The sequence below is a fragment of the Scylla paramamosain genome, chromosome 4 (genome assembly GCF_035594125.1).
Source record: "Scylla paramamosain isolate STU-SP2022 chromosome 4, ASM3559412v1, whole genome shotgun sequence".
Taxonomy (NCBI): Eukaryota; Metazoa; Arthropoda; class Malacostraca; order Decapoda; family Portunidae; genus Scylla; species Scylla paramamosain.
In genome coordinates this window covers 4,200,001-4,225,000 of record NC_087154.1, presented here as the reverse complement: position 1 = coordinate 4,225,000, position 25,000 = coordinate 4,200,001, and the positions used below count along the sequence as shown (strand labels likewise).

The 25,000-nt window shown below is 42.1% G+C and overlaps 2 protein-coding genes across 5 annotated transcripts in view; both read left to right on the top strand.

Annotated features, from left to right (window-relative positions):
- The window catches only part of LOC135098866 (sorting nexin-6-like), a 20,549-nt gene extending 14,620 nt beyond the window's left edge, over window positions 1-5,929 (top strand). For 2 of the 4 annotated variants that reach the window (XM_064001262.1, XM_064001280.1), the window contains exons 10-13: window positions 681-698; window positions 2,122-2,185; window positions 3,371-3,456; window positions 4,024-5,929. In XM_064001262.1, the coding sequence (XP_063857332.1) occupies window positions 681-698; window positions 2,122-2,185; window positions 3,371-3,456; window positions 4,024-4,074 (219 nt within the window). In that variant the 3' untranslated portion in view covers window positions 4,075-5,929. The remainder of the gene's footprint in view (window positions 1-680; window positions 699-2,121; window positions 2,186-3,370; window positions 3,457-4,023) is intronic. The other 2 variants (XM_064001271.1, XM_064001286.1) reach the window with 1 other exon arrangement.
- Window positions 5,930-15,454: 9,525 nt separating this feature from the next.
- The window catches only part of LOC135098826 (uncharacterized), a 64,738-nt gene continuing 55,192 nt past the window's right edge, over window positions 15,455-25,000 (top strand). Inside the window, exon 1 of the mRNA XM_064001241.1 lies at window positions 15,455-15,913. The gene's annotated coding sequence lies outside the window, so the exon portion shown is untranslated. The remainder of the gene's footprint in view (window positions 15,914-25,000) is intronic.

Here is a 25,000-nt window from a genome sequence, read left to right as displayed (position 1 = left end):
TGGTGATGTGGGTGATCTTCAGGTACTTAGCCAAGTCATGATTCACTGTAGGTCTTCTGAATGGTACTATCATTTCCCCCCAGAATAAGACTAATATCTCCAGATTAGTCCTAGAAAAATCTTTGGCTCATCTGCTGTTAAATACATTATCATATCACTTGAGCCTTTTTTAGTTAGCTAGTTAGCTTGTTTGTTGCATGGACTTCAAGAATTTTACCAGCATTGTATGAATGATGGCATCTTGCAGTCTGGTCACTCTCTCCTAACATGTCACGATCATTCACATGCATTCCATCAGTCAAATGACTGTTTGGCGATTAGAACTTGATATTGCATTCCTCTTGCCCATTACATTCAGGATCATTTCTTCACAGTTATTGTTTGATTTTTGGGGAAGTATTTGTAATTGTAAATTATTGACTGATTTGAATAGAGCAGAACCTTGATGCATTTTATGGATATATGTACAGGTATTCATGAGGTCCTAACTGTAATAGTTTGTGTTTTCCATATAGCTTTTATTTATTATTCTGTGGCTTTCACATGTTGGTTGCTTCCTTCCTCAGTCTTCCTTGTGGCAATGTTTCTCCCTTTGTCATGGTGGAGGTTATTTATTTGTTGACCTTTGTATTCACTGTGTTACTAACATCCTCTTGTCTCCCCCCTGCCAAACCTACAAGCCGGTGGACGTTGCTGACGTAAGTATAATGCTTGGTATGGGCAACTCCTGTACACCCGAGGCACCCCACTCTGATGCTGCTGTTAGGTCCAGGGGATCACAAGTCTTAGGCTTTCTTTGGCCGACTGTCATACCTCTTTATGGCGAGAAAAACTGACTGGTGGTAGAGGAGCTATTTTGCTTCATTGAAAAAATGAGGGGTTTTTGTCAAAAGATTCAGAAATACATTTGAATACATAGAGAAATTTGATGAACTAACTACTCATTTTATCTGTATCCATCTATCTGTCTATCTGTGTCTATCTATCAGTAAGAATCCATAAGTCTGTCTTGCAATGTAAGATAATTATGTAAATATGAAAAGAAATAAGCAGGAAATTATTTTTTGAACATAACATTTTTGTACATCAAAATACATCTAAAGTTATCTGCAATTTGTCATTCCTATGTATTAGTTTGTTTATGTCTATCTCAATTTTGTCACTTTATTCAGGACACAATATTTCTCTGATGAATTTTGTCTTCTTTGCAAATTCAGCAAATTTTTGCTGAAGATTGCTCTTTCACTCATTTACATAGTTTATGAATAAAATGTTCCTGTGCAGCTGACCCTTGGGATGTGGTGTTTTGAGGATCAGTGCTCTCTCTCCCTTTGAAGTGTAGGGGCTGAGATGCAAGGGGATGTTTGGAAATATATATGTAGATGCCTTCTTTCAGCTATCACCTCTAAGGAGCATACCAGCCTGGTATTGAATAAATTTTTCACATGTTATCGAGTCACTGCACAAGTATGTATATCCTCAGAACTGTGTAAATTAGTTAGCAAGAAATTGGTGATCTTTTCCACAAGCACCTTTCATACACGAATCATTGGTGTCAAGACAGCAGGGGATGCCGTGGTGGTGCAGCGTGAGGGCAGGTGGTGGTGGCGCCTTGGGTGTGGCAGGAGTTTTACAGAGCAGCTTTACCTTTCTATCTTCTGGCCTTATCCTCACAAGATAACTATAATTTAAGTGTTAAACATTGCTTTTGTGCTAATCTTGTTGAGCTTTTAAAAACTCAGGCAAACTGTGATTTTGTCAAGAGTGTCCTGCCTTGGTTATTAATGTGGTTACCTTTGTAATTTTTTATTACCTTGGTAAAATTTAAATTTTGAGAAACTTGCACAGATCTTACACACACACACACACACACACACACACACACACACACACACACACACACACACACACACACACACACACACACACACACACACACACACACACTTTTGATTATAAATTTTTGCATTAAGTAGTTCATGTATGTTACCAAAAAAAATTGTTATTGTACCTGTAAAATCAACATTATTATTTAAATGGTTTTAATTCAAAAGAATTGTATAGTAAATGAACATGTATATAAATAGTTGAATGCATTAATGACTTCTCAAAAATTTTCAGGCTGAGCTTGCCCAACAGAATGCCTGTGAGAAGTTTGAACATATTTCAAACAAAGCCAAGGAAGGTGAGTTTTGTTGAAGGAAACAAACTATTAAGAGAGGAACTAAAAGAAAGGTTCAGGCAGGATAGATGTAGTGAACATGCATGGCTGTGGTACAAGTGAGGATAAAAGGAAGATGGTAGTGAGATGAATTTGCATGTGTTAGTTCTGTGTGAAGTGATAATTAAAAGGAGGGTATATTTGAGTTTGAAATAGTGGGTGAAAGGAGATCAGGTGTTCAGTGAGGAAGTGGTGGTGTGTTGATGAGCTCACTATTAGAGTAAGATAAATTATATTCATTGAGCTCGTATGTATGAAAGCTGTTAAATGAAATGATGATTAAAGTGTACAGAAATATCTGCTACATTCTGTGATGCTTGATAGAATATATTGATCAGTAGCAAAGCATTCTTGGTGTGAATATTGATAACAAACTGTGTATGGTCTGACCATTTTATCTTGAGCATTTGGGTGTTGTCCTTTCTGGGAATTTCCCAGCCTGCAGCTCTGCCAAACATTAACCAACACACACCTCATGTCAGGTCCTTACTACTTTGTAATTAAATGGAGTTGTAGTATTACACTGTACTCCTCAAAAAAGCTAATTAATGTAGTATATGTTTATTTTTCAGTGATAACTGCATTGTTTTTTTTGCAAACTACAGTATTTGGCAGCATTTCCTCCTGGCGTTGTCTCTTCTCTTTGAGCAACTCAGTCAGGTCACACTGTTAGAGTGACTGTCAATCCATCAGTTACTTCCTCTCATGCCATGTGCGAGGAAGAAGAGAGAGAGAGAGAGAGAGAGAGAGAGAGAGAGAGAGAGAGAGAGAGAGAGAGAGAGAGAGAGAGAGAAGCAATTAGATTTTTTTCTCTAATTCTAATAATTCATAAGCAAGTATAAATCTCTTTTAAAAGAAATAAATTTACATGAGATGTAAATTCTTCATGCAGAGAAAGAGAGGTGTGTTTGTGGGGAGTGAGGTTATCACAGACACTTAGGCTCTAATCTGATAATTTGTCCAGTACAAGGTTTGGCAGTGCCACAGGCCAGGAAATCCCTGGAAAGGACAACACCTAAACGCTCTGGATAAAATAGTCAGACCATAGTGTGGTAGCTTATTGTTTCCTGTTACTCATTTTAGGGTAAATATGAACATGACGATATTACATCTTCTGACATTAATGTTCTGTTTCAATTGCATTTCCAGAACTGAATGACTTAAAGGCTCGCCGTGTAACAGCATTTAAGAAGAACCTTATTGAATTAGCAGAGTTGGAGCTGAAGCATGCCAAGGTGAGGAGCAAGTAGACTTATTCCTGCTTTGTGTGTCTTGATGAAGTATTGGCTGGATGTTTGTGGGAAATTAACAGATTAGTGAGTCTGTGCTTCCTGAATGTTTATGACTCAATGCTATTATCCTTTATTGGAAGGTTCATAGTCTTAAGTATTTCTTGCATTGAATGATAGATTCTTTATCTTCATGGAACCTTTGATTTGTTGACTGCTGTGATTTCAAGAAGATTGGGTTGCATTGATTCTGCTTCTCAACGTTGAGATCTTGAGTGCTGAAATGGACCTTAGCGAATGTGAGGTTATCTGATAAAAGTGACTAAGATTCAGTATTAAGTCTAAGGGAAGTGATATTTTATAAATCTTATCTCTGTTTATGCTGAAGCTATTGTATTTGATGGAAGCTTGCTATTCACAGTGAAAATGATTGTTGATGGTGTAAAAACTTTATGTGGAAGCTTCTTTATCCTAGACCATTGATGATGTTTTTGAATAATTTTTATTTATTTATTTATTTATTTATTTATTTATTTTTGTGATATTCTGTATTGGCAACATTTTCTCACTCAGGCACAAGCTCAACTGCTGAAGAGCTGCCTACAAAGCCTGCCAGAAGAGTGACACAACCTCCAGGGAAGGGAGCAAGAAGAGGAGGCTGAGTCATGTGTGGAGAAGAAGCTAACCATGTTTCACTTTTCTGGGCTACAAAATGGCACTGTTGGTATGAGTTCAATGAGTATCACATGCAAACACTAATAGAGTAGTGAATGGATGTGTGGTGTGAATGTGAGTGTCTCTTGTCTGCATAGTGTGTGTGAGTGGAGGCAAGCACTGACCAGGGGTGTTACTGCATTGATCTGTGAATGCTTATTATAAAGGGTTTACTGTGATTATCATTGATTATTGTTGTGAATTCTTATGACAGGTGGTGTCAAGGGCACATGTGTGAATGTAGGTACTTGTCTGTTAACATGGATGTTAACTGAGCAGTAAAGCACTGTATGGTCAAGAATAAAGTTTTGTGGAATTTCAGAGGAAATTCATCCTGATGCTTGTGTGTGTGTGTGTGTGTGTGTGTGTGTGTGTGTGTGTGTGTGTGTGTGTGTGTGTGTGTGGTCTAAAAGGAAAAAAAGTATATAATAATGCCTGTTGCTGAGAGAATCTTGGAGTAAAGGGTAACAGAAAGCTCAGCATTTTGAGAAAGTAACATGTTGCAATGTTTCTGTTACAGCCACTTCCCTTGAGTGGCACTTGAAAATATCATTTCCTGGTGCATAGCTTGTCATTTTGTATTGTAAGTACTAGATTGTATGCATTTGGAGATCTGACTTTGAGCCCTTTTTCTTTTTTAATGCTTTTTGAGAGGAGAGGTACAATGGACTGGATAGACAGAATACTAATCAGGTGTTTTTTCTAGAAAATTAATGGCCTGAGTATTCCAAAGCATCACATATTTTCTTACGCAGTGTTCCTCAGAGTTATTGTACATCTGGTTTGTATATAATTCCATATAAATATATAAATATATAAATATAGATATATATCTCACTACTATTTGAAGATAGGATGTGCTGTACAACTATCTGGTAGGGCTTTTTTTTTTGCACGAATGCCTTATCATGCATCTATCCTGACACTTAATTACCCAAGGGAAGGTTTTCAGTCTACCCAGGACTCTTTAAGACATTTCAATTCATAGTGTTACCTTATTGGAGGCTTGTCACCTAATGCAGGAATCATGAGATGTCTCCAGTCACACTGTTACCCGAGGGGAGCCATCAGACATGCCTAAGTCACAGTATTACTCCACTGCAGCGTGTTAGTCAACCCTCACCTCACAAGACATCTCCATTCACATTGGTAGAAAATCAACATTTATATCATCCTTCATGATTCCAACAGATATTACACACACAGTTGAAGAATCTTTTGCTCAATTCATGTTAATTTCAGGTTTTGAAAGGAATTCCACAACACTATGATTATGTGCGTCTTATAGTTGTAGCTTATTTGTTTTCATATATTCCTTATATGAGTTGTTGAATATTATATCTTTTTGAATGGTAGATATATCACTTGAGAATCATGATCAGCTGAGTCTTGTGTAAGATTCATAGGCTTTGTGAATTGTCTTCTGTTGTCCTCAGGAGTGAACATGGGGAGAGGAATGAATGGACAGGAAGGAGTCAGCATTAGAATACTGTAACTGACATGTGGTGAAGGCATGATGGGATTTATGGGATATCAGTTATATTTTCTTAGGCTGTCAATTCTGTGAGTATCACAAGACTTAGTTCATGACTTTTCTCTTGAGGTGGTGCAGCCAGTAACCTCATTGCTGTTGATTATGGAAGTGAACATTTTTACTGCATACTGAAATCTATTTGAAATTTGTTAAGGTTTTTATATCTGTGATTTAAGAAGTGTATGTATTAAAGGTATTTCAGGATATAAATAATAGGTATTGTTTAATACATGCCCTGTGTATTCTTTACATGTATCCCTCAAAAAATTTCAAGTCCTCAGCATTCTGTTGATGTGTGTGTTCCAGTTCCCATTTGTTTCTCCTCCTTCCTGTGACTTGAATAATTTGAAAAGAGGAGTATCAAGACATCTCTAGAACTAAATTGGCCAACTTTCTGGATACTCATTGTACAATTTACAGTTGACTTTTAAAGAGCAACATATTTAATGAGCTTTTTTTTATTTTCTCATGTCCTGTGTTCTTGACCAGCCTCCTTGAAAAGTCATGGCTGAGGTTGCAAAGAGAACAGAATGTCTCCTATCAGGCTGAGATTCTCCTTTTGTATGGGGTAGCTAAAGACAAGACATGCTGTGATTCTTCACAGAAATAGACATCAAGAAAAGGGAGTTTGTAGTTCTATTGCTCCGCCTGGTTAAGTTTCAAGGAATACAGTGACAAAATTCTTCCACTCTGGCTAAGAAGTGTGGGAAAGGTTGTCAGTGTGTCTTACACACTTATAATTGTGTTTATCAGCCCTGCCAGTTTTATGAATTTGGGTTTCACCACTTTTATCTCCTTCCCATCTTTCTGATGTTGGTATCTAAGTACTTTCTGAGCGGGACCAAGCATCACACACAATGACCGAGAGGAAAGCTTTTGGAAATTATGATTAAGTCGTGTAAAATGCTGATTGAGCTCTCTCTCTCTCTCTCTCTCTCTAAGTGTATACAATTATATATACACACATACACACACGTCAGGACACTAGAAATTGTGCTACCTCTCGTCATTGCTCCTCTTGGGAAGAATTAGCCAGTTCAGGCCAAGGAAGAAAAAGAGGAGGAGGTAGTCATGCATGAAAAGTGTAAACAAACTGGTGTCATTAAGGTACATCTGAGCACATCTGTGTAAATGTTTTCTGCGTGCGTCCCAGTTTTTGTTGGTTAATTTTTTATTCTAAATATTTTGTGTGCAGAAGGAAAATGACTCAACGAACTTAATAATCATGTTAGTATATTTTTTTACCTACATCTTTATTATTATTATTATTATTATTATTATTATTATTATTATTATTATTATTATTATTGTTATTATTATTATACAGTCATTGTTATGTTACTCGTATTCTTATTTATATTGATTTATGTTTTGAGTAAAATTAAATGAATCTAAGCTGGTTATTTATACGAGTAGTACGGTATATCGAAAATTTTTGTCTTAACTGGAATATTTTTCTAAGAGAGAGAGAGGGAGAGAGAGAGAGAGAGAGAGAGAGAGACCCTTAATTCTTACTTTTTTTTTTCGTTATTGTGATTTTTTTGTATTCTGATTTGTGGATTATTATTTTTTTTTGGGGGGAGGGGGGTGGGGAACTCACACTTTTAAGTTTTACTCGGCACCCTTAACGCGCCTCCCTAGCCTTTGATACTCCACCTTCCTCGGACACAAAACTGAATGACATCAACTAATCCTCAGTGCAGACTACTGAGGGCCGGTTGGGGAGTGCAAGCAGCTGAGAGTAATGTTTGTTTTCTATAGGGAAGTGGGTCAGCTGGGTTATAAATGATATGTCAGTACTACCACCATGTCTTTGGTAGCTTTTTCTGTAGGGTTCTGCCCTCTATACCTCCTTTCCACGCAACCCTAGATCTAATTTTTATTTATTTATTTGTTTATTTATTTTTCATTTATTTATTTCTTTTTTTGTCTTGATTTTCTTTTATCGTGCAGTTACCTACCTCACCTAAGGTCTGCTTCGTCTCATCCTCCCGTCCGCATTCGGAGCCATGGCCTGTATTTTGAAGCGCGTTGTTGTCTCATGATGAATAGTTTCAAAGGTCACATAGATGGATACTGAGGTTTTCATGCGTTTTTCTCATTGGTGATGTGGAATCCTTGTTAATCTATCATTAGGGTAAAGAAAACTGAGAATCATCACAACTCAGAAGTGTAGCATCTATGAAAATTTCCTTGAAAACCATTATAACTTTCTCTAAGGATTAATAGAAGTGCAGAATCTTGGTCAAACTATCACTAGGATTATGAAAATTGAAAACCCAGTGGATCATCCTTCTCCAACGCAGTTTTCTGTGCCCTCCTCAGTCACATCCATTACAAGCATGTCTCATTTTGCTCCATCCATAAATGCCCATTAACCACCTCTTAGGTCTTGCTCTCTCTCCAGCATCATCCTCCCGAGAATGATGTCCCAGAAGTATTACGAGTATTCAGGGCGGCAATAAGTTTTCCAGGAGATGTTTACAGACACACTTAAAACCAAACTGGGCAAAGCGTAAATGTTAAAGCGTCATCGTCACGGAAACCCCTTGGGGATGCAGCACCTCTTTGGCGTCAACGAGATTACAAAACAAGGTAACCAGGCCAGAGAGGGACAACCTCTTCCTTTCCTGGGCCTGTTCCTCCTGTTTCGGAAATGTTCAGTCGTGGCAAGGAGAAGCACCTCATCTAGGGCAGGTCTGAGGGGCTGCAGGGGCTGAGGGGTTGAAGGGCATCGGGACAAGGGTAAGGGTTGCACAACGCGTCAAGTGTGAGCGGGCGATGTTGTTTAATATAGTAAACTATGATATTTTGGATCACTCAGCAGGATGTCACGTCTGAAGCTCGATTTTATAGCTATACATTATCCTAATGATCTAAAAGTCACGTTAATGCTAATATTAGTGTATGGCATGTTACAAGATAATTGAGTAACAGAAGCATTAGGATACTATAAAGAAAATATTAAAAGGGATGTGGCTGTCGTTCGTCATCGTTCGGTTGTAGCTAGTTATCATTTTTTTTTAATTTGCTTTTATTAAGAAGTTTGTTATCTAATATTACCATTGTAACGATTTCAAACAAATTTAAAACCTCACCTTGCTTATTCATTAGAATCTAAACAGGACCCAATCTAATCCTAACCAAACCTAAACTAGTCTAGCATGTTCAAAAGTGATTGACACTTACTCTTCCAGACTTCGAAAATATGCGTCGGGTGCCGGCGGGCTGCTAGTGGGTGACGCCACTCACGTCTGGCAGCGAACACGGCATCCGGACACCCTGGACATAACATTTTGCCACATTGGCAAAATAATCTTGGTTTGCCGGCTGCTACCACGTGAAGCGAAATCTTCCTCGGTCGTGTGCCGCACACCCTGCTGTAGAGCAGCCACCTTGGCCAGCGTTCTTCCTTTATCTTCTGTACGTGGCCATACCATCTCCTTTGGGCGTCTTCTATCGTTATTATAATAGTAGTCTGAGAGAATTATCGATGCCATTCGTGAGGCACGTGGTCGTGGCATCGGCTTTGTGTATACACAGTGCAGGGTTCGAACATCTAGTGCTGACAGTGGCTCTGGTGAGATTGCCTTATGTCAGCTGGCGGTAATGGTGAAGTCCTTGTGCTCTGTAGCTACAAAACTCCGTCGCAGAATGTCCTCAGGTCCTATGACAGGGTTATGTAGTCGTTCCCGTAAAGCTGCGTCCACACTGCCGCGGTACATGACTCAGGTTTAGGAGGAGTAGTGTGGAGTAAACGTCCACACTATAGGGGAAACCGTCCTGATGATTTGTATATGAATAACTGACTGACTGGCATTGTGTATCGCCGCTGCGCCTGAATAGTTCTTTACTTCTTGTTGCGAAATTCAGAGTGAAATTCAGAGCTCTGGTTCTTGATACGTGTCGCCAGAATGACTCAAGAACTGCTGAGGTGCTGGTTCAGTCCTGCCTTTTGTTTATCTGCTTAGTCCTTGTTTCGGTTTCATTACGTCTCTCTCTCTCTCTCTCTCTCTCTCTCTCTCTCTCTCTCTCTCTCTCTCTCTCTCGTTGTTGTATGTTTCTTTTCTTCATTATCCTGATCATTATCTTTTCTTCTTTTTCTCCTGTGACTCTCCTATCTTTATACTTCCTTTGGGTTCTTCCTCCTCTTCTTCTTCCTCCTCCTCCTCCTCCTTTTCCTACTATAACAACTATTTCCTTTTTCCACTCCTCTTCTCCCTGCTCCTTTTCCTATAACTACCAGTACCTCTTCTTCCTCCACCACCCCCACTATTACTCCTTTTCCTACTCCCACCAACCTAACCTAACCTAACCTAACCTCTTCTGTGACTCTACTATCTTTATACTTCCTTTGGGTTCTTCCTCCTCTTCTTCTTCCTCCTCCTCCTCCTCCTTTTCCTACTATAACAACTATTTCCTTTTTCCACTCCTCTTCTCCCTGCTCCTCCTTTTCCTATAACTACCAGTACCTCTTCTTCCTCCACCACCCCCACTATTACTCCTTTTCCTACTCCCACCACCACTCCCACCACCACCACAACGACGCAGTGATAAGGTCGCCGCCACGCCGGACACTCCCTGTTACCTCGATCCTGACTGTCGGGAAGATGACGCCGTCCTTTTCTTTCGTGTCACTTAACATTCCACCTCAGGAACCCGATCTGCCTCCTCCTCCTCCTCCTCTTCCTCCTCCTCCTGCTTGTATAGGAAGGCTCTCGTGCGTGGAGCGTTGTCTTCCCCGTCTTCCCCCTCCTTCTTCTTCCCCTCCGCCTCCTCCTCCTGCTGCTTTCCATACAAGCAGTCTCTTCAGTGCAGTTTCACGCTCTCCTCTCCTCACACTTGTTTTCGATTTCATGGAGACGTTTATCTCTTGCTTATCTTGCAATGTATTGCTTTTTATTCGCTTATGTGCACGTCACTCTCTCTCTCTCCCTGCTTCTCCCTCTCTCTCTCTCTCTCTTTCTCTCTCTCTCTCTCTGTGTGTGTGTGTGTGTGTACTGTACATTTTTTCGCGATTTCACGGGAGAAGAACACAGCATTGCACTTAACCTTTCCTTTCCTTCACTTCTATGTGTGTGTGTGTGTGTGTGTGTATCCCTGCCTCCCGACGCGCCAAAGAGCACGAGGTGAAGGCGGCGCGGCTCACCTCTACTTACGCCCATTAATTTAATAGTCCTCGAACAGCCATGTTTGGGAGGGACGCTCCTCGCCGTTTGTTCGAATCAGGTCAAATCCAAGCCGAGCCGAGCCAAGCCGAGCCACGAGGAATCCTCCGCGCTACGTGATGCCAGTGCTGGCTGTGGCTTATATGGAAAGCACACAGAAATACACCAAGGTCCTACTGCTGTGATTGTGGGCCTTGCTTTATGAACAGTGACGGTGAGTAAAGGGTATATTTATAGGAACACAAGAACGTAAGAAAATAAGGGGAGATGCAAGAAGTTACCAATACTGGCTTTGGCTTATAAGGAAGACAAACTGAAATATACCAAGGTCCTGTTTCGTGCTTGTGGGTCTTGCTAGGTGAACAGTTGCAGTGAGTGATGGGTAAATTTATAGAAAAATAAGAACGCGTTAAATAAGGCAGGCTGCAAGAAGTTATCAATGACGGTTTTGGCTTGTGTATATAAGGCACACGGGCATAAATCAAGATCTTACTGCTGTACTTGTGGTTTACATTTTATGAACAGTTATGTGAGTGGAGGGTATATCTGCAAGAAACCATCAAGCCTACATGTCAGTCCCTGTATAAAACATGCCTGCCAATTTTTCATCTATGAATCCCGTCCATAAATTTGTAAGAACCCCCCAAAAAACATGAGAAAATAAGGGAAGATGCAAGAATTCATCAGGTTTATAAGTGGCAGTCCCTGTACAAAACATGCATACCTATTTCCACCTATTATCCCTATCCATAAATCTGCCTAATCTTCTTTTAAAGCTCGCTACTAACACCGTGGTTACCGAAGCTATTCCAATCACCCATCATTCTATTTGAGAGCCAATTTATTCCAATATCTTTTTAGAATTTGACTTTATCAGAATTACTGTTGCATCTGAATGTGAAATGATGGGTTTGTTTTGTGGGAGGAATCATGAGGATTTAATGGCTTTATTATTTAATTTAATATATTATACAACATTATATTTCTTTTGGCTTTTGAGGTCATCGATATTAAACAAATCCAATTTTGTAGCGAAAGTACAATATATTACGAATACTGCAAACTTTCTTATTGAAAATACAACCATTAATCCAATATAGTGTTCATACTACAACAACAACAACAACAACTAGTACGACTACTACTACTACTACTACTACTACTACTACTACTACTACTACTACTACTACTACTACAACAGTAACCTTCCTAACCACAGTATTTTTTTCTAATTCACCCTCCCCCTTTGCTAAACCTCCCCAGCCAGACTTCTAAAAAGTGTTGGTGTGGGCAGGGCCGTGGGGCAAGACACGACCCTGAGTGTGTGTGTGTGTGTGTGTGTGACGCCTTGCATGCAAATAATACTGTTAATTATGAACACGTTTATGGGATGAAAACAGGTTCAGTGCTGTGTTTTTGTGTCTTCCTCTCATCTCTCTCCCTTTATCTCGAGGGCACAGACTCAAAACAGTGTTAATGATTCATGAAATGCTTGATTGTCTTGACCTGGAGAGTAAGGTTCATACACTTGCTTGTAAATAAGAACGAATGAGAACGAATGGATTTATTGATTGGATGAATGGTTGACTGACTGACTGACTGAATGAATTTAAATGAATTTAAATGAAAAGATCAGTAATGTTAATAATGGCGTTTATAAACACAACAAAAGAACGAATTAATATTTGAATGGTTAACTGAATAAATTAATGAATAAGTGAATGAATGAATTAATAAATAAATGAAAATATCAACGAAAAAAATATGGAAAATGTTAATGATAGTACTTAAAAACACAACAAACCAAATAAGTTAATGTTTGAATGGTTAACTGAACGAACGAATGAATGAATGAATGAATGAAAATAACGAAAAAAAAATCAATAACGTTAATTGAAACGCTTATAACAATGAAAAAATAATATGTAAATGAACGATTAATTAATTGAATGGATGAACGAACAAAATGAATGAATGAACGAAAGCATCGATGGAAAAACCGACCGATAATATTAACAATCAAGCTTATTAACAACCCACAACGAATTTATGTTAACATATGAAGGATTCATTGAATAAATGAACAAACGAATGAATGAATGAACACGTGAATGAATGAATGAAAGAAAAAAAATCAGTGAGAAAGACCAATAACGTAAACGAACACACTATAAATACATTAAACAACGAGTTAGTGTTGATAATATGAACGATTGAATAAATGAATGAATGAATGAATGAATAAAAAAAAATGAAAAAAAAACAAGAACGTTAAAAGTCACGATTATAAACACAACAAACAGTGAATTAATGGTAATATATGAACAGCTAATTGAATGAATGAGTAAATGGATGAATGGATGAATGAATGAATGGAAGCACCCATAAAAAAGACCAATAATGTTGCCACGCTTCTAAACACAACAAAATCAGTTAATATATAAATAGTTATTGAATTAATGCACGAACGAACGAACGAACTAACAAATTAAAGTGAATGAATGAATGAAAGCACCAATGGAAAAGGTCAATGATATTAAGTCACACTTATAACCACAGCAAACAGTCAGTCCTGCAAACTCAGTCCGTGTGTCGTGCTGAGAGCCTCGTGAACTCCCTCACCCCTTGCCGCAGTCACCACCACACCGCCACGCACGCCGCTCACCCACTCGCTGAAAGGACCACTGTGTCGTATTCCGCAATTACGTTTGCTTTAGAAGGACCAGTAAATTATGACTAACTAATGAAAATGCAGACACATCCTTCTTATTGGACTTCGGGAGGGGGTCAGGCAGGGCAGCAGAGGGACTGGTCGCGGAAAGGTCAAGGTCACCCGCCTCTACCTGACGCTCGCTGACCCAAGACCAGAGAGTATGTAAATAAGTTCTGTCGGTAATTGCCTCGTGTTCTTAAAGATTTAAACGATTTAGGCTTTATAAAAGACGGTTTTCAAAGATCACAAAGATGATTACTTGGATTCTCCCGATATTTTTGTCATTGGTGCTGTAAAATCCATACAAATGTATCATTAGAGTCCTAAAAGCATTGTTGAAAACCCCAATAACTTTCACTAGTGCCTGTTAAAAACTAGAGGTAAGACGTCCAAACGTTTGAAATGCGAAATATTTTTAAGTCTAACTGCACAATTGGTCGTCGTCATCATGGAGAAAACACTAAAACCTTCTTTATACACCGCCTGCCCGGCCATGAAAATACATTGAAAAACCCAATAACTTTAATTACTGTCTGTTAAAAAAAAATATTCGAGATAAGATGCCCAAACATTTGAGATGCGGCCCATGTCTAGCTGCAAAACTTATCTTCATTAGGAAGAAAACAGTAATCCTCCTTTATTTCCCGCCCGGCTATGGTGGACGAGGAACAACTAAGTAATAAAGTTTCCATTACGCTGATCACATGCACGCCGCGTGATTGACGAGGGTGTTGCTAGCTGGGGCAGGCCGAGGCGCGACAGGCAGTCCTGACTAATGCTGGGATGTTACTTAGCGGCAATGTTCTGTGTGTTTTAAGATATCAACTTTCACAACTCCTTATTCTATTGTATCGGTCAGTGTCACGACGAGGAACCTTTTATATAATTCAGAGATCATTTTTCATGGGTTTTAAGTCATCTGGCTCTATACTTACTTCCTCTCTTGTTTTGGGCGATGCCACGATGATAAACTTGGAGACTATTACTTAAGGGCAGTCTCACGTGCCTTTTAAGATAATGAGGTTTGAAATTACTTCTTATTTTCAGTGACGCCAAGATGAGAGGCTGGTGGGAGGGAACGAGACAACGAAACTGAACCAGAATGAAGCGCTGAGTCAATGCTTCGAGTCGCTGAGCCGCCAGTGATTATGAGGCAGGGCAAGTAGCAAGTGACGATCGTCGTGGGACTTTTGGTGAGTACTGGAGCGCTAGTTTCTCCCCATTTGTCTCCCTCTTCTTACACATTTTGATAAGGCAAGTAACAACGTATTCTCAACCGTTTCCGTGTCCTATATCGATTTGTTACTGGATTTTCAAGTGTTTTTTCGTGATTGTAGCGATAGTTTAATAAGAATTCTGCATCATCAATGCGATAAGACACCTTTTGACGAACTAACGAACGAGGTATTCTCATCTGTTTTGGCGTCCTATATCAACTTGTCCTAACAGGCTACAGTGGAAGTTACTGTGTTTTTTAAGTGTTCGTGGTTCTAGCGATAGTTGGCTCGTGGTTAGCCCATGTTGTTCATCCTTTTTGTTTGAAGAAGAGAACTTTACATTTAAAAAAAAGTAGTATGAAAAGGATTCTGTATCACCAACATGATAAAGACACATGAATACCAGACTGATCATCTCTTGGGTCTTCGAAATTAATCCTTACGGGGGAACAAAGCGTTTACGAACACGCCCTCTGATCCTCTTCTCTTTCAAAGGCAGTCATAACCTTGGTCTGTGACAATGAACTCCCCCAGGGCTGCCCGCTACGGCCAGTAACGAACGCGTGTTTATGTTTTGTTTATATTGATCCTTCTGTCAGGCGTGCCCTCAGTGTGGCCGCGAGTTATTAATAGACCGGCTCGTAGGCAGCACTTCATTACTGTCTCCTCGTCTGGTGCTCGCCGCCTTGTGTGTTTGGGTGGAGACTGTCGCTATTATTATGAACAGCCTCCATAAACAAAGTGAACGCTATAACTGATACGAGGTAGCTCCCTCACATCGAAACGAGCATAGAAACAGTTGTTCTGATTAGTCTTTACGAGTGTCTATTCAAGGTATGCGTTAAGATACTGTCGCTGTTACTATGAGCAGCCTCAGTAAACACAGTGAACGGAATAACAGACGCAGTAACTCCCTCACATCGAAACAAACACAAATACTTCCTCTGAGTGGAGTCTACAAGTGACTGGCTAAAGTATGGTATGAGTGAAAGAAAAAAATTCCTTAAGTGTATGAGTAAGATGTGAATCTGTACTATAGTAACTTCTTGACATCGAAACGGGGATAAGAACACTTCATTTGATCTAAGTGGAATCTGCAGTTATCAGTGGAACTAATGTAAGTAAAATAGACTGATAATTGAATTGCATAGTAAAAGTTTGTTAGAGTTGAGTCATTAAGGAGCTTTAAAATATCAGACAAATTCATGAATAGGGATGATAGGTGGATGTAGATACGTTTTATACAGAGACTGCCACGTGTAGGCTTGATGTTTTCTTGCAGCTTTCCTTATTTTCTTAAGTTAAATTATATTCTTAATTGACAGTAACCACAGTCGCTGGTAAACGTCAGAACTGATACATGACATCTACTTAACTCCCTAACAAGCTCTGGAATACTTTAGCTAATCGAGAATTTACAAACGACTAGGGTAAGTTAGGCGTTCTGAGACGTCTCCGCCAGTTTTTCTTACCCCCCCAGCTGCTAACTCTGTACAAGGGCCTTATCCGTCCATGTATGGAGCATGCTTTACATGTCTGGGGGGGGTTGGTTCCACTCATACTGCTCTTCTAGACAGGGTGGAATCAAAAGCTTTTCGTCTCATCAACTCCTCTCCTCTAACTGACTGTCTTCAGCCTCTCTCTCACCGTCGCAATGTTGCATCTCTAGCTGTCTTCTACCGCTATTTTCATGCTAACTGATCTTCTGATCTTGCTAACTTCATGCCTCCTCTCCTCCCGCGGCCTCGCTGCACAAGACTTTCTTCTTTCTCTCACCCCTATTCTGTCCACCTCTCTAATGCAAGAGTTAACCAGTATTCTCAATCACACACACACACACACACACACACACACACACACAGAGAGAGAGAGAGAGAGAGAGAGAGAGAGAGAGAGAGAGAGAGAGAGAGAGAGAGAGAGAGAGAAAGCGCACTCATACATACACACATAAGCACCCCCACCTCCGAACACACACTCCCACCCACACACACACACACACACACACACACACACACACACACACACCGTAAATCTAGATAAGTTTCCCGCCCTGAGTACGGTAAATGGCGTTATCTTGATGTGTTCATCGCTACCCTATAATTTTCCCGAGTGGCTTCCCGGCGTGAGGAAGAAGAAACCTCGCCCGACTTTCCCGACGAACATTTAAGCGCGGGAAGGTTTATATTAAGACGATCACTTCGCTGGGGGTTGGCTGCGCTCCACTTCTCTTGCATTGTGATGGATGATTTCGTAACAAAAAGCAAGAATGAAGATGTATGTAGTGCCACTTCTTCATTTTCTTGGTCTAAATTTAGTTGAGGAGTTTCCATGATTAGACGAGGAAAGAAAGTCAAGGAGTGGCGGTGAGACTGTTTATGTAGTGTAAAGAGCTATCTAGATCTGCTCTCATCAACTCGTACGATTCCTACACGGCAAGGATTCATAAAATATTGCCTTTAATGGGAGGTAATGCAAGTATGTAAACAGAAAACACACTCTTACGTACATAGTTCTCATACTTTTGCCTTCTGCGCAGTAGGACAGTGATGCATGGCGGCTGTATCAGGGTATTGTGAGCCGATTCAAGGTTATTATTGCATTGGAGGATTGGGCACGTGACTGTCCCACCTTCATCCTGTTGCCGTGCTGCCTGCCGCCTCCCGCCCTGCCCTGCGAGCCACCAGGGTAAACAGACAAGGATCAATGCGCTCACCGGTACGTGATCCCCGCCTCTTACCAAGTGACCCGCCCATTGGCACTACTGCGGCTGTGATTGTTGCTTGTTTCTGACGCATGGACACTCGCCAAGGCCGGTATTCTAAAACGTTTTGCTCTCTCACCTTGATTATTTTCATAGGTCACGGAGATGATAAGCCGGGTTTTCAAGAGTTTTTCTCCTGTTAATAGTTTGAAAATACTGATAATCTGTCACTAGAACCATAAAGACACCCTTCAAAACCCGTGTAACTTCAACTAAATTTGCCAGAGCCTTCGGAAAGTAGTCAGGACGCGGCGGAGTTTCAGAATGGTCTCAAGTGTTACAAGTTGCAATGCTCTACTGGAGATATTAATCCTCTTTATTGCTACAGTCATTCAGAGCACTGTGGGATTTTACATGGCCACACACACACACACACACACACACACACACACACACACACACACACACAAATAAAAAAAAAAAAAAGAGAAAAAGAGTCTGACGCAAGAACTCGCCAAATGTTACAGGCTGCGATGTTCCCGCTCTCTCAGGGGATATTTAGCCTTTTTTTTTTACTGGCACAGTCATTCAGAGCACTGTAAAGATTTGTATGACCACTTACATGAATAAAAAGAAAGAAAGGGCTTCAGATTTTGTATTTTCCAGGCTACAGAGCGATTTAAAAGACTAATGCAAAAGTAAGTGTATAAATAGTTGTGATTATTGGGTGAAATGGTTAGAAGTGATAGATGACCTTTCTTGATTCAATCTGTTTCTTGTCGATATGTTGTCAGGAAAGAAAAAAAGAAATAATAGTAACAATCTTTTCCAGGCTGCAGAACTGTTCAAGAGACTGTAATGCAAAAATAAATTACTAATAAGCTTTGATTATGGCTAATAAGCTGTGATTATGGCGAAAAAAATTTAACAAAGAAAGAATTATACTTTCACTTTATTTCTTCTTCTTCTTCTTCTTCTTCTTCTTCTTCTTCTTCTTCTTCTTCTTCTTCTTCTTCTTCTTCTTCTTTTTCTTTTTCTTTTTCTTCTTCTTCTTCTTCTTCTTCTTCTTCTTCTTCTTCTTCTTCTTCTTCTTCTTCTTCTTCTTCTTCTTCTTCTTCTTCTTCTTCTTCTTCTTCTTCTTCTTCTTCTTCTTCTTCTTCTTCTTCTTCTTTCTTTTCCTCCTTCTTCTCTTTTCCCCCGATATGTTGTCAGCCCTTCAGCAGCTGCGTGGTGCCATTATTGCGCTGGCCTCCTCGCCCCTCGTGTGTGGGCGGCAGGGCACAAGGCGTAACCTGTTGAGGCGCGAGGTAGTGGCTAGTGTTTGTGTTAGGGCGGTGCGTGGGGAGGCTCGTGCTTCATCTCAGACACTGCCGCATAATGAACGCTTTGCCTCGCCACCAACACGTAAGTGATTTCATTCGGTTCCGAGCGACTTGCGAAAACTGAGAAGTGGCGAGGCTTGAACCCCGCGGCCAGAGTTCACCACGCTGTCTTTATCGACTCCTTCGATGCTGATGACACTGATGATGCTTTAGAATTAGATTGATGGAGAGGTAGATAGATAGGTGGATGGATAGATGGATGGATGGATAGATGGATAGATGGATGGGTAGATGGAGAGATGAATAGCCAATCAGTCAACTAGTTAGTTAATTAGTTAGATAGATGGATAGATAGGTAGATATATAGATAGATAAATATTTAGGTAAATAAATAGATAGGTAGAATTCATCATTGTCATCAGTCTATATGAATCCACTACAGAGCAAGTGCCTCCCCATTCAACTTCCTCCACTCATGTCTACTGTCTGCCCGTCTGTTTCACGCCACCCAAGCTAAACTTATCCTCTTCTCTTCTCCATTTTGCTCTCTGTTATCACTGCTTTCCTTGACCATCTTGCATTTTCTTTTCTTCCTGTCGTCTCACACAATTGCTATATAGATACTTCGGTCATCCATGTGCTTCTTTTCCCGTGCAGCCTCTCATGTTCTTGCGGAGTCACTGGTCCTCACTATTCTTTTCCATAAGGCTATGTTTTCCGCCTCCTCTTCACTTACTCGTAACTCTCTCTCTCAAATGATCTCCTACTTGACCAAAAGAATTCACTCTCTTTTCTTGTGTTTTCTTCGACATTTCCGTTACTTTGGCTCTTTCTCTTATATGGTTATCTCTGTACTATGCAGTGTGTGCCGCGGGTGACGTGTTTAGCCCCAAATCCTCTTATTCATCGTCGGAAGTTTTGGTCTCGTCCTGAATCCAAGGTGTTCTGTCCTCGTATTCTCCAGGTTATAGTAAGTGCTATTCTCTACAGTCCCACTTGGTTACTCTTTTTGTGTATTTCGTATTCTTACAATTCCTCTGTATCGTTAACCATTATTTCTTAGTAGTAAGTTGCCGGACCCTATTCGGGGACCAGCATCGCAGTGGGCTTTTTTTTTTTTCTTATTAGATTTTTTTTGTTGTCCTTGGACGGTATCCCTCCTACATAAAACACACACACACACACACACACACACACACACACACACACACACACACACACACACACATCCTGTCCCTTCCTTCCCTTCCCCCCTTGTCCTCTTCCTTCTCCTCCTCCTCCTCCTTTCCTTTCCTTTTTTTTCTTTCCTTTCTGTATGCAAATGTCTTATAATCCTCTCCATTCTCCTTTTCTTAATCTTCCTCATTCTTAAGATCATACAAATACACACACACACACACACACACACACACACACACACACACACACACACACACACACACACACACACACACACACACACACACACACACACACACGAAGCCACTGCTTGTCTTGCCTGGCTGGGTTGGTTTGGTGGCGCGAAAAATGGCGATGTGCTTGGCCAGTCGGCGCCAATCTTTCCCGAGACAGAGAACAGGGCGAGGAGGACGACGAGACGCAACAACGCAGCCTCTGTGGCGGACCTCAGCAGCGTCACGTGACCTCCTCCCCCGCCTCCTTGCCCTCCTGCACCTCCTCCTTTACCCATTCACTCCACCAGAAAGGTATCCACAGTAGCGAGCCGGGGGGGAGTGTGGCCTAGGTCTCTGTGCCTCGAGTGGGCATAATGACATGATCGATGGCCGGGGCGAGGCGAGTGTTTGGAAAGAAAATCAATTACGTAATGTGAGATGGATCATTGTACAAGTGGTGTTAGAAGGCGGGGCAGGAAGTTGTTCTCCACGTTCCTTTTTCTTCTTAGCCTTCTCCTCCTCCTCCTCCTCCTCCTCCTCCTCCTCCTTCTTCTTCTCCTTCTCCTCCTCCTCTTACCCCCTCGTCATGTCCACTCAGCTCGAGCGCTGCTCAGGACGGGAAGTGGCGGGGGATCAAAGGGAGTATCTCGGCGTGTGGCTTACCGGGGTGAGCATGGAATGTAAATGTTTACTTGTTACATCACAGGGGGTATTACACACACACACACACACGCACACACATTGTAAGAGGATACAATATGAAATTATACAAGAGAATAAGTTTAAAAGATGTTAGAACAATCAATTTTTCATAGAAGAAAAATATATCAGTGAAACATTTTACTAGAGGTCGTGTATAACAAGAAATATTCAGATTTTTAGATAAGAATTCTACAAAATGCTATGTAGATCTATCCACACCAGAAAACTTTGTTTGGAAACAAAGTTTGGAAACTGTTTCCAAACCGTTCCTAAACTGTTTCCATTTTTTCTGCAAGTTGTTTGCTGTTTCCGAATCGTTTCCAGATTGTTTCCAAAATGTTTCCGAAATGTTTTCAAAGATTTTTGTAATCTGTTTCCAAACTATTTCCAAATGTTTGCAAATTATTTGCAATGTTTTCCGAAACGTTTCCAAACTGTTGCCAAAATGTTTGGAAACTGTTTGTAAATTGTTTCCAGATTGTTTCCAAACTGTTTTCAAAACGTTTACCAGCTGTTCTCAGTGTTTACAGGGTGTTTCCAAACTCTTTCCAAACATTCTTTCCAAACACTGTTTCCTGTTATGGGCAGGTCTTTGGAAGAAATAAAAGAACAATTAGGTAAGAACACACCTAATGGGGAGTGACATGAGAGTGACTATGCCACAAGTCCTGTCAAAGCAGCAAACGTCACCCAGTCACTTCAACTCACCTCTCGCTGTGCCTCCGCCGCGTGCTCGGGAAACCCTGATGTCCCCGGTTCGAGTCTCCTTCCCTCCCTCCTTCCCTCTCTCCCTCCCTCCCTCCCTCTCTCCCTCCCTCCCTCCCTCCCTCCCTCTCTCCCTCCCTCCCCTCCTCCACACACACACACACACACACACACACACACACACACACACACTCTCTCTCTCTCTCTCTCTCTCTCTCTCTCTCTCTCTCTCTCTCTCTCTCTCTCTCTCTCTTTCTCCAAGCAGCACCATCCGCGTTCCTCGTCTCATGTTTTGCTCTTATTTATTGATCAAGAACAATATCCCGCGATAACCTGAGGCGCGGGTGCTTCAGGCTTTGTTTGGGCGCGGCATACCACGAAGCCCCTCAACTCGGCACTTCACCCGCACTCTATATACCTACCCATGCCCTGCCTGCCCCTTGTGGCGATGGTGGTGGTGGTAGGGATGGTAGGTATGTGGATGGGATGAGGCAGATGTATGAAGTAATTATAAAGGTGTTTTTAGTTGTGGTGATGGTAGTGGTGATAATAATGATGGTGATGATGGTGGTGGTAATGATGATAGGGAAGATGGGTAAGCTTGGGGCGTTTCCAGCATCTTCAATGTAGTAATGTCCTCGTCAGCACGGCCTCGCCTCGCCCCGTGTGGTCTGCTTCACGCGCGGCATCAGGTTCCCCGCGGCTCTCACCATTACGGAGAAAACAAACCTGCAACATAAAACAAAGAAGGTTCGCACACCTGCACGAGTGGTGAGGCTCAGCGGGTCGGTACCGGGGCCTTGTGGCGCGGCAGGCGATATCTTACTGCTTGCCCTGAGAACACGCCCAACACCGCTTCGGGAGGGAGAGAGGGCGGGAAATACTGCCGGGGAGGGATATCATATTCTTTCCTTCATGAACACGCAACAGGCTGCTTAGAAAGGGATGGGGAAGAGGCTGCGTGGGCTGACCGGTAGTGCTGCTCACGGGGGAAATTCCTGGCCAGGTGGAGAAGCGTGAGGACCTCCGGGAAGGCCTCGCTGTCGTAACACCCAGTCGATGTAACCGCAGACTTACTTACCTCCCCAAACTTGGTACTCCAGACTCTTGTGCATCTGAGTGTTAATGGCCTGCGTGTCTGTCAGGCATTATGTATGAGCCACACGTGTATTACCAAACTTATCGTGCAAATTCAAACAGTTTTTGTTTTCGCTGAGTCTTATCCTCTCACGTTTCAGTGGTGAGTGGCGAGTGAGTCGCGTCACCAGCCCTGACCCGCTGAAGAGTCAAGGGTCCTCTGAGCATCATAGAGGGTCGCTGGGAGCGTTGTCCAGGACTCTTATGCTCAGCAGGACAAGACCTCATTCCTTCCTCCGTGCTGAGGCCAAGTGAACCATAAAGAAGCCATGTGGCCCTTTGTAAACACGTTACTAAGAGAGAGAGAGAGAGAGAGAGAGAGAGAGAGAGAGAGAGAGAGAGAGAGACTACATTACATGCAATTATTTCACGAGAATTACGGCACTGCTAAAGGTCATGTGTTAGTGGGGTGCTGGACTCGTTCTTCGTGTTTCCCAAGCAGCGTTTAAGAAGAACGCTACCAAGGCTGACGGGACAACATAACGGGGTCATAGGGACGCCAATTGTAGGTTACAGCAACCCACCCACGCGCCTGCCCTCCCGCACAGCCACGCGTCATGATGAGTCCGGGAGGCGCTCGCACACACACACACACACACACACACACACACACACACACACACACACACACACACACACACAAGACAGCGCAGGCCATTGCGTCACGTAGCTTGCTTGTGTTGTGATTGCAATGAGACGTGTCCGGTTATCACTCTTGAGAATCTACTCATATTATGCATTAACGTAGATGAGTCTATACGTATATTTAACACACACACACACACACACACACACACACACACCAAGGGAGCACCGACAGCCATCTGTGTGATCCCGAGGGAGGTCTAATGAAGGCTCGAAATGTTTGTGCCCATGATCTAATCGCGACTGTGATGTGATGTGATGTGTGTGTGTGTGTGTGTGTGTGTGTGTGTGTGTGTGTGTGTGTGTGTGTGTGTGTGTGTGTTAATGCAAACAAACAAACTTCGAGCTCCTGACACCTGTAAAAGCTAACCTGTCCATCATCACCTGCACCACACACGCACACACACACACACACACACACACACACACACACACACACACACACACACACACACACACACACAGCTGTTTTTCCTTCTGGTTGCCTGGGAAGGCCCGCGCCCCGCTGGCTGAGGCACACCACTGCAGGCAATGCGGGGACAGGGCAGGGTGTTGAGTTGTGTTATGGCGGGGAGGGCGGTGGTAAGGAGGGTGGGGGGGGGGTGAGGGGAGACATTAGATGAGATGTTATTCTTGTTTTTGTCTACGTGTGTATGTATGAACGTCTCTCTCTCTCTCTCTCTCTCTCTCTCTCTCTCTCTCTCTCTCTAATACTTATAAAGCAACGTGCTAATTTGTTCGTGGTTTATGTCTAGTGACTCACTAAGCTTTGCTCTCTGCAAGGATATAGTTTTTTTATTCCCTGAAAATTATCACCGTCACGACACATTCACACACTCAAATTGTTTTGCGCTCGCTCATGAGAGAGTGAAGATGTGTTTATGCTTCTGTAAAACTGGATCAAAGCAAGACTGCGTGGCTGCGGCAGTGTCTTGTGCCCGAAGAGAAGCGAGGCATTTTACAGTGGCTTGACGTCTGAAAATACTCAATGGTGCCCCGCAGGAAGGACTGCGAGGGGCGTTCTCGTCAGCCCGCACGCCTCGTCAGCCCCGTCTCCTTGTGTCCTATCTCAGGCGATCAAACAAACCGTACCTTGCTGTCTCGGCCGTCCGTTGGAGTGTCCTTATGAATTCTGACGTCGTTTCGGGTTTAATTTCAATTATATTCTGCTTCGCAAACGCTCTCCCTCGTCGACACGCTGAGTGACGTAAGAAATCCACGAAAATACAACTTTTAAGGGGCGTGTATGCCTTTCAAGGAGGGAGGATAGAGGAAACTCAAGTGTAGTACCAGGAATAGCGTGCGGCCGCTGACATCACACACACACGATGGCTGCAGCTCGAGTGCCTCTATGGGAAGGGCCAGCCTACTATGGTCTGCCCCTGCGTTGCGTGTTGCGTCTATCGCGGCAGAGGGTTAGACTGAAGTGCTGCCATTGTTTCAGCCTCATGAGTCACGATAAACAGGACTCGAGCTTGTGTTGGGAAAAAAGACGGAAAGGAAGAGGCTGGGAATGGCAGAAAGGAGGCTAGAAATAGCAAGAAGGAAGAGGCTGGGACTCGGAGGAGGCTGGAAATGGCAAAAAGGAGGAGGCTGGA